The sequence below is a fragment of the Limulus polyphemus genome, unplaced genomic scaffold (genome assembly GCF_000517525.1).
Source record: "Limulus polyphemus unplaced genomic scaffold, Limulus_polyphemus-2.1.2 Scaffold1403, whole genome shotgun sequence".
Classification (NCBI taxonomy): domain Eukaryota; kingdom Metazoa; phylum Arthropoda; class Merostomata; order Xiphosura; family Limulidae; genus Limulus; species Limulus polyphemus.
The window spans coordinates 220,153-230,552 of record NW_013667013.1 but is presented as its reverse complement, the minus strand read 5'-3'; the positions used below and the strand labels follow the sequence as shown (position 1 = coordinate 230,552).

The window sequence follows — 10,400 nt, the reverse complement described above, 5'->3', positions numbered from 1 at the left end:
TGGTGTGACGGGATTCAAACCCGCAACTCTCAGATTGCGAGTCGAGCGTCCTAACCACCTGGCCATGCCGGGCCCTAACCTGACAGATCAGATTGTTACAATATAGTTGAAGCAATAAATTGAACAACTGAAAATACTAAAAAACAAAAAATGAAAAAAACTTATACCACGAAAATGGCTAATGCGAAATAGATGGTTTAATATTCACAACGTTTCGTGGTACAAGTTTTTCCATTTTTTTTGTTTTCGATTTAATAGTACCGAGGCAAATTTTTATCTGATTTTTCAACTGAAAATAACACTTAACAATCGGCATATAGAAATATTAAAATATGGCATTAAAGTAAAATTATAAACTCTGGTAGCACGCGAATGCAGCTTAAATGAATCAAAGAAATATGTTACAGAAAATCTGCTATGAAAATTCGCATTAGAATTACATGTTATTAATAAATGTGACTTTTTTTGGTATTATGGATCTATTCTAACTACAGATTTAAAGTATATATATATATTTTAAGTGACGCAATGTTTTCCAAATAGGTATGGCCTATGGGCTATTGGCTGCCGTTCCACCCATCTATGGGCTATACACGTCGTTTTTCCCTGTGTTTATTTACTTTTTGATGGGCACTTCGCGACAAATCTCTGTTGGTAAGCTCAGTTTTTGTTGTTGTTGTTGTATTTTATAATTCTTACGATCGATATATGTCACCATTTAATTGTTTACTAGCACATATTTGAAATGTATACGTTTCTTTTGTTATTAATATTGTTGTTGTTTTCTTAGTGCAAAGTTATACAATTAGCTATCTGCACTTTGTCCACCGTGGGGAATCGAGCACCAAATGTTTGCGTTTTAAGACCGTGGACTTACCGCTGACCCACCGGTGGACTCATTAATATTGAACCTTAATCTAAGAAAGATATATTAGGCTAATGACTGTTTTCAGATTAACGTCAAAACGTTTCCATTACTATGTGTACCTTTAGGTATATAACTGATAAAAATGTTTATTTTTTAATTATTTGCTTAATTCATGTAAACATTACAGGGAGAAAGGATAATATATTTTGTCAATTTACAGGAAAAAAACAAACAAACTTTTATTTACTAAATAGTATAACGAATTCTCAGTTACTCTGCAGTAATAAAAAATCCAACATGTTTTAGTAGGCGCACAGTAATTCTTAGATGTTTTTACATATAAGAGATCTCAAGACTTTATATGTCTTTCTTAGGAACATTTGCAATTGTCTCACTAATGACTGGTGGGGCAGTTGAGAGGTTCATTTCATCATCAAATGCTCAGTCCCCTTCATTTCTGAACGGAACCGAAACCATAGGCGATTATTTAAATACAACTACTACGACGCCCCCCACAGGTGGGAACGTTAACAACAATGTTCAACCTATAACAGTTGCGACAGCACTTTGTTTGATTGTGGGAATTTATCAGGTAAGTATATAACACCACGCATTTCAGTTCCCTGAAAGTCCTAATTCCTAATTCGTATGTAGAAAAGGTGCATTAATATTCATCGATTAATTTTTCAAAGTTTTTTAAAAATGATAAATGCATATTTGTACATCTTCGCGTACAAAACAACCCTCTACTTCAGTGTCTTCCAAACTGTGTGGCGCGCCGCCCTAAGGGGGCGCAGCCTTTTGGCCGAAAACCCAAAAATAACGACGAAAGAAACAGAAGAGTTGGAGACGACGATAACCTAACAAAACTATCACTTTGCTCTCAAAGATTTATTTATTTTTTGCTCACGCATTTACTCTCTCCTTACAAGCATTTTTTTCATTTTAAAAGACTATTAAGAACCGGTAAAGAAAATGTTCATTTTGCTGTTATCACTTACGAAAATTAGTTTAATATGAAGAGGGAGGACGCAATGGAAACATTACTAAGTTAGGGGATGCTGTTTACAGTTTGGAAAACACTGTTCTACTTCATTAACTTGTTAAAGCATTCGTATATAAACAACTTCACTAACTCCCAAAACTATAAAATGCCCACCATTACTAACAGCTGACTGCTTTTCATCATTTCATACAAATAAATAATTAAAAATAATCTTAGCCATCACTTTCAGCATTGCAATATCTAAATTAAACGTTAATTCCTTTCATCTGTCTTTTGCAATTTCATGAAAGTTAAATCTTTCTAATGTGAACAAAATTTATGACCTGTTTATTACTATGGCACAAAATTTTCGCATGTATCCCCCCTCCCCCGGAGGCTTGGCGATAAGTCTGAAGGTTTATCACACTAAAAATCCATGGCTGGCAGTGGGCACAACACAGATACCCCATTGTGGAACTCTGTGCTTATCAGCAAACAAAAAAGCTAAAAAGATTTTTAAATTTAAATTCAGATTTGACAACCAACCATATCATGTCACAAGCTGAAATCAATTAAAATTATACACACGTATATATATACATATTTTTTATGCTGAAGAGTTGTTTAGCTTTCATACACAAAATTTGATAATGTTTATGTGCATTACAAAACGGCAGATGTAATACTCAATACACAAATCAGCAAAGTCAACACACGTAAAAATTCAGGCTTTTCTAATACAGGAAATTAGCTAGGCCTGTTAATACAGGTCTTAGACATTTACGGTTTGAAATTGAACAAACTAATGGACAAAATATTACAAATCTACTATGTGGAGTGTCATACTGATTTAATCCAAATAATACGAATGTCACATAACTGAAAATTTTAAAACCTAAACTTCTTTATATAATCGACTTAACAAAATACTGAATTAGTTAGCTCAGATTCATTGTTTTAATACATGAATTAAAAACATAAATTTTAATATTAAGCTTTACATTTATCTAAAAATTATTTTGAATTTTAAATGAATAAACTAAAATTAAGTATTACTGTTTCAGGCCCCCAGTGGCCACTGGCAAGTCTGAAGGGCTCATTACACTTCTATACCCGTGGTGGGCACAGCACAGATAGACTATTGTGTAGCTTTGTGCTTAATAACAGAACAAACAAACAGTTTCAGCCATAGCATTTTATAAAAGTTTATTATAAACTGTCTGGAGTGTTCACAAAATACAGTATACACGAAGGTTGAAACTTCAAGCATGTTTTTCCATGGGAATGCTTGGGGTTATTGGTCGCCTTGGGTATGGTTCATGACCTCGAGAGTGACCGAAATTATCAAAGTTTAACTCAACGTTGTTGTTGTCCAAACAATCTGCTTGACCACGCCGCGTGTTCTGTAAACTTAATCTAAGCTAATCGCAAGCGCAGAGGTTTGGTAAAGAACTTTAGCAAATTTTTGATTTGTTTACAGATATTTTTGTCAGATTCCTTAGGCCGTTAAAATTTCTTCTATCATCCGTGACCTTTCTATTTGTTTTCGAGACTTTCCGCTTCAGATTCTAGTGTCAACGCAATATATTGTTTAAAAGTGCGTGCGTTTTAGTGTCAACGCAATATATTGTTTAAAAGTGCGTGTGTTTGTCACAACCATTCTTCATCTTATCATTTCTACACATTAATACTCTACTTTCGATTTCGATTGCACGTGCGGGATACGTTAAAGTACTCTGCGTTAAAATGCGTGATTAGATAAAGTGGACGCTGTCATTGGCGCCAGTCGCGAAAGACAAGCAGTAAAGTGTTTGTTTGTCTGTTCAATTTCGTGCAAAGCTACTCGAAGGCTATTAATGTTAATTTGGAAGTGATAAACTAGAGGGAAAGCAGCTAATCAACACCACACCCCACCAACTCTTGGGATACTCTTTTACCAACAAAAAATGGGATTAGTAGTCATATTGTAACGTCCCCACATCCAAAAGGGGCGAGTATGTTCGGTGACGAGATCTGAACCTACGAACAGTAGTATAGTGAATTTTATGCGATAAATTAAATATGAATGTTAAATGATTCAATTTGTGACATTGATTGGTAATGGTGAGAATAACTTTTTTCAAATGTATTCAAAAACGTACATTTATGAAAAACAACTCGAAACTATTAATAAATGTAGAAAAAATTACATATAGAAGATGGTATATTCAAAGTTTCTTAAAGATACAAGCCATTGTCATTTTGTCTTTTAGCCTTGATTTCAAAAATAATGGGCAAAAACGTAAACAAATAATAAACGTCATTAAAACCTGGATGTCTTGTTCTAAACCTATCGAATATTAATTTTCGATTATTTCTGACATATAAGCATTGAAAAAAACATAAAATGTAAAGGAAAGCAAATACAGCGTCTATACTACAAGCATACAGGTATAGGAGTAATTAGACGAGTAAAAATAGAGAAAACTACAAACACACTGTACAAAAAAATGTGCGATAAAATAAGTCTTAATAGTAACTCTTAGCAACATAGAAGTTTGAATAAGAAAGGCGTCGGACAACCTTCCAAGTATGGCTTGTTGTCTATTTTTATTATTTAATTGAAAAAAAGAAACTCCAAGATTCTATGTGAAGGTTGGAAGATAATGAAGTTACTTTGCCCACCAAGGGTATCGAAACCTGGTTTCTAGCGTTGTAAGTCCGCAGACATACCGCTGTGCTATTTGGGGGCTTTGGCATATCTATGCCAAGATGATCAACATAAGACTATGCCAATAATTATTAAAAACTTCTGGTCGAATGTAAGCTAATTACATAGATCTAAACTAAAAGGAGTTAAAAGAACGGTATATACTAATGAAGTAATATGTTAAAAACAAACTGATTACAAATACCTAATTTTCAAGTCAATACACAAGACTCGAAACTAAAACCTACATTGTTGACATTATATTGAATCATCAGCTGCGTGTCCTCATTCATTGTTAACTATATTTTCGGCCGTAATCACAACAGAAATTAGCACAATATTGTTTCACGCAAAAAAATATTTGGAAGTAATGATAACAAATACCACGACTCTCAATGTTTGAAGATAAAATTACTAAACTAATTATGTTGTGTTCTGTTGACTGTTTTTACTTCAGTAAAACATTTTAGGCGTTATCCAAATGAAAATATTTGTTTGACCATGCAGAGAATTACCTTCCGCCCTCTAACTTTTTCTTAGAAGTTAATCCATACAAACTGTACACTTAGAAACAATTCTATAACAGTTTTCATTTCTTGTGAATGACTTTGAATTATTATACAATCGAATTTCATGTTTTTAGTACTCAGAAAATGGTACAAATTACGTTGACATTTATGTAGAGGACATACGCTTAACTTGTGAACAACTACAAAATGTAACAACATATTTGCGTTGTACAATGTTGGAAAAAGGAGCGTTGCCAATTTCAGTAGAGGGAACAATCTTTATTAGAGTTAGTAACCTGGATAATCTTGAGATTATTCAAGATTAACATGTACAAATCAGTCTATGTTTTGAGCATTTTCACTGATTATTTTCTATTTTATTTAATAATTATTCAAATAACGAAAATTACACATTAGTGCCCCCCCCTTTCCCATACCTAAATGGCGCCTCTAATTAAGAGTAGCAGCAAAATACTGTAGTGCTGAAACAAATGAACGTTAAGCCTAAAAGTTTGATAGATTACAAAAGTTTTTTGTCGCGATTGGTTTCCAACGCATCTTCAGCTTTCGGCATTCAAAAACCATAACCTAAAAATAAATATTATTTAACATTAATATCTCCAGTCATAAATGAAACCGGGTTATCATTAATTTGAACCATTAAGAACTTGAGGACGATTTTACCAATAGTTGTGATTTTTAATGTCACTATATGTGTTATAAATAGTACGTTTCAATCCAAAATACGAAACTTTGCTCGATAATAAAAAAATATAATTATCAAACAATAAATACATGACTGTTTAATATTTCAGCAAAAAAACAACAACATATAAGTAACCTTGTTTTTAGTGTGCGTGATGATATTTGTTGCCACAGGCTTATTTATTTTTTTCTTATTTTCAGGTTTTTTCTGGATTTCTCAGACTGGGGTTTATCAGTGTCTATTTATCTAGACAGTTGGTTAGTGGCTTCACGTGCGCTTCAGCATTCCATGTGCTAACCAGTCAAATCAAGTATATATTTGGAATTAAACTACCACGTCACACTGGTCCCTTGAACCTAATCTATGTAAGGTTTTTTATTAAAGTATACAAACAAATATATAGCACTTTTAACATTAATTGGTTGAGTTCTTTTTTGTTTGTTTGCTTAGTAAATTACAGTAATTTTTAAACATGCTCAGACCGTTTAAGATTGGACAACTTTTACACTCATTATATTTTGTATCATTATTTTATTTTTCAGACGTACATTTCTTTCTTTACAAATATCACTGAAACTAACTACAAGACTTTATTGATGTCAGCTGTAACCATCACCATTCTGGCCGTGGTGAAGGAACATATAAATCCACGAGTGAAGCAAAAATTTAAGATACCTCTTCCTATAGAACTAGTTGTGGTGAGATTAATCTGTCTTGTAATTAATTAACGGATCAGAAACATAAAGTTTTTGACTTTTATATTCAAATTACGCTTACCTGCGGTTCTTGAACAGAAAAGAAACTAACTTTTCTAAGAACTACGTTTCTTGATGACAGTATAAATAATAAATAGAGCTTTATTAATACATCAGTAGTTTATAAATATGCACAGTCAATTTTTGTTCGTTTATGTCATAATATCAACAAAACAACTAAAAACATTTTTGCTTAGTTGTTTATATTTTTGTTCCTAAAACTGTACTGTATTTTTAGGTCATTGTTGGAACGGTGACATCCTATTTCATCCGACTTCATGACAACCATGAAGTTGAGACCGTCGGTAACATCCCTCTCGGGTAAGAACATACTTTTTTCCCCACGTTTCCGTCCCTAGTTTTTCGAAAGTCAACTAATCTCCGTGACTACCATGAAATGTAGATTTCCGTAGACACCATTCTTAAATCCCCATTTTTGGTTATACCAAGAACAAAAGAACGAGAAAATTATTGTGCAAGTTCATGACTGAATTAATTGTCTTCTTTCAAGAACATGATAATATTACGTGCTGAGTATTAGTTGAATTATGACACAGTGTACTTTTTTGTAGCGTTAAACACGATTATCACTTTATTTGAAGCTAACAAACTTAGAAACATATATATAACTTTTACTAAACTATTTTTAAATAACGGTTGTGTTAGTTTTTGATTAATATTTTACAGTTTTAATTGAAAAAAAAAGAAGTTCAAAAAAGAAGTTTACTTAGTTGAATCTGTAGTAGGGCAGTGTTACCTTGAAATTCTGTAGTGACAAAACAGTTTTAATGAGTTATTGAAAACACCTTGCACGTTCTCTTGATAGATGTATTTCTCAGTAGCTTCAGCTTGTTTGTAAGTGATCATCTTATAGTCCTTCATTAACGTGTGGTCACAATTTTTCATAAAGCCTTATAGTCGTGTCTGAACATTTAAGATATTTGAGAAATTTACACTATTTTCATGTCACATGGATTTTATGTAAAAGACGGTTAAAATTTTTGTCATATACTTACAGGCACGAGTGGTGAATAAAAAAATGTTGTCTCAAAATTCAGTAGTTGAATACGTTATATTAAAATGATTTTGGAGTCTCACCACGTCGTTACAACTCATGTCGCCACATATGGTCATTCTTCATCTTAAGATAATGCGTATTTTTCTTTGTAAAAGGCTCCGTCGTAAGACTGTCACCAAAGTTCATCACTCCTCCCTGGTGGCTTTCCATAATTAAACTAGTATTCAAAGACGACAGTCTCTCGTTACCCTCTTCAACATTCTGATCACACATATATCCATAAGAACTTAGTTGGGCTTCATATGGAATAGCATGAATACCCATTTCATTCTTTAGTTGCTTGAGTTATGTGATGGTTAAAAGGAAGCAGCTTGTATACGTGTTACTTGTATCGCTTTTACAGACATAGATCCTGTTTGATTAAGTTTCATAGCGTTAACTAGGACGTGTTGACTGCTTTTGCCACTGACTCTGTATTTGTAGATCATTACCTTTTACAAGATGTTACAATTTACTTACTACAGTTTGTAGTACAATGTTTTACAGGTCTCTTTCTGGAAGTTCCTGGTTTCCCAGGTTGATCCATATTCTTTTTGTTTTCCAGTGCCATTAAGTACAACGAATATTCCCGTCTTCGATATTCTAAATCTCCGATCTGAAGACATCTTTATGATCTGCGTATATGAATATTTTGTATCGAAGAGGGCTATTACATACCCTTCCAAAAAGTTATCTATTTTTGGGAGCATCACACTACCTAGGAAACGCCAAGCCATTTCAAAATGTAGCTTTATACATTCCGTTCTACAGCGACTTTATATAAACTGTGTTTGTCACGTGTCTTGCCGATTTACATATTCCAAATTGTATCAATATAACGTACTCAGCTCTCTATAGAGATGGACAGTAGTTCGTTCAAATCTTTAATGAGAAACGAGGTATCAAATAAAAACTAATTAATGGATTTAACTTACTAAAACAAATCGACTGAAAAGTTAATATTCCTTCCGTTTTAACGCATATATTTTTTCCAATCATTTAACAAAACAGACCTTATAAAGAATGTTAATGCATGGCCGGATTGTATTTATTGTTGTTATTATATAAAACTTCTTCTTAATAAAACTCTTCTCGCAGCTTTCCACACCCAAAGGTGCCGAACTTCACGCTTCTGCCACAACTACTAGGTACTGGGGTCGCCATCGCCATTGTCGGCTACACATCGTCTCTGTCTCTTGCTAAAATATATGCCACTAAGTATAACTACAATGTGGATGCTAACCAGGTGTGATTGCCATTTCCTCAGTCTGCCTTTTTGTGAAAACAAAATTAGCTTTAGATAAAAATATGTAAAAAAGGGAACGCTATTGTTTTTCCAAAGACAAATCTATACTATTTAAAAAAAGATGAATAGAAATAAAACATATTTATGTCTACTTTTGCCAAATTATACATGCTTTCTAGTAAGTTTAAGGAATGAAAAATAAATGTTATAAATTCCTAAAGAATGAAGTTATCACATTACTTATAATTAACGTCATCAGAACTTTTAAGTGACTGAACTAATTTTGTCCCTGACTGGAAAATAACTTCGCAGTGTTATTATTAAAATAACAGTTTCGGGATAATTTTGAGAAACTTATTTTAATAAAAAAAAAGTTAATATAAAATATAAGTGAGTAAAATTTCTTAGGCTATTATTTGTACATTTTTTAATTCATATTTTAATGAAATTATTTATTTATACATGAAGGAACTGGTTGCTTTAGGAACGGCAAACATTTTTAGTTCTTTCTTCTTGTGTGTTCCCGGAGCCGCTTCCCTTTCTCGTAGCTCTGTTCAAGAAGGTGCTGGAGGAAAGACTCAAGTACGTCACTTCCTCTCGCATTCAAACTAATACGTTAAGCGTGATGATATGTTACTCTTTTATTCTTTTCTTACATTTTTTTACTAATATTGAGATCATACATGAAATATTTTTTTTATATACACATCTACAATATTCTTATGTAAGGTAATGTTTTATAATTTAATTTTTATTAAACTTATAACGAATCTAATAGCTTTTAACTGCTTTTGGTATTAAATAGATAATGGCCCTCCAATGTCTCAGCGTGATGATATGTTACTCTTTTCTTACATTTCTTGACTGATATTGAGATCATACATGAAATATTTTTTTTATATACACATCTACAATATTCTTATGTTAGGCATTGTTTTATAATTGAATTTGTATTAAACTTATAACGAATTTAATAGCTTTTAACTGCTTTTGGTATTAAATAGTTAACGGCCCTCCAATGTCTCAGCAGCAAGCCTGAATACTTATTATGCTAAAAACTGGGTTTCGATACTCGTGACATCTAGGAGAAGTTAGTTTCGTTATAAATTATCAAACTCAATGCTATTGAAAAGAAAAAAAGCTGCTCGTAAATAAAGAAATAACAATATGAAGATACTAACTTTGGTCATACATGATTCACGTATTTAAGCCTTATTTCACATTTTTTTTTCATTACCTCAAACTAGCTTGTGAGTTTGATCAACTGCATCGTTCTCCTAGTGGTTCTACTTGCACTTGGTCCTCTACTTGAAGATTTACCAAACGTAAGTGGAAACATGTGACAGAGCTTTTGAAAGTTTTTCTTTTCTTAATGTTTGATATTGATTTAAAAGCATTAATTAAACTCTGTTTCCGCATATCTCATAATCTAAATGTTAAAATTTATGTTGTAGATTGGAAAAATATGTAATCACTTATAAAAACAACATTAATTTAAAGAAAAACAGAAGACTGGGTAAGAATTATCTAAAAGAAATGTTTGTTTGTTTTGAATTTTCGCGCAAAGCTACACGAGAGCTATCTA

General features: G+C 32.5%; 1 protein-coding gene across 1 annotated transcript in view; it reads left to right on the top strand.

The window, feature by feature from the left end:
* LOC106463426 (solute carrier family 26 member 6-like) overlaps window positions 1-10,400 on the top strand; it is a 36,226-nt gene that overhangs the window by 4,188 nt on the left and 21,638 nt on the right. Inside the window, exons 2-9 of the mRNA XM_022390916.1 lie at window positions 544-654; window positions 1,243-1,460; window positions 5,958-6,122; window positions 6,300-6,455; window positions 6,751-6,833; window positions 8,668-8,815; window positions 9,284-9,397; window positions 10,063-10,140. Coding sequence (XP_022246624.1) covers window positions 544-654; window positions 1,243-1,460; window positions 5,958-6,122; window positions 6,300-6,455; window positions 6,751-6,833; window positions 8,668-8,815; window positions 9,284-9,397; window positions 10,063-10,140 — 1,073 coding nt within the window. The remainder of the gene's footprint in view (window positions 1-543; window positions 655-1,242; window positions 1,461-5,957; window positions 6,123-6,299; window positions 6,456-6,750; window positions 6,834-8,667; window positions 8,816-9,283; window positions 9,398-10,062; window positions 10,141-10,400) is intronic.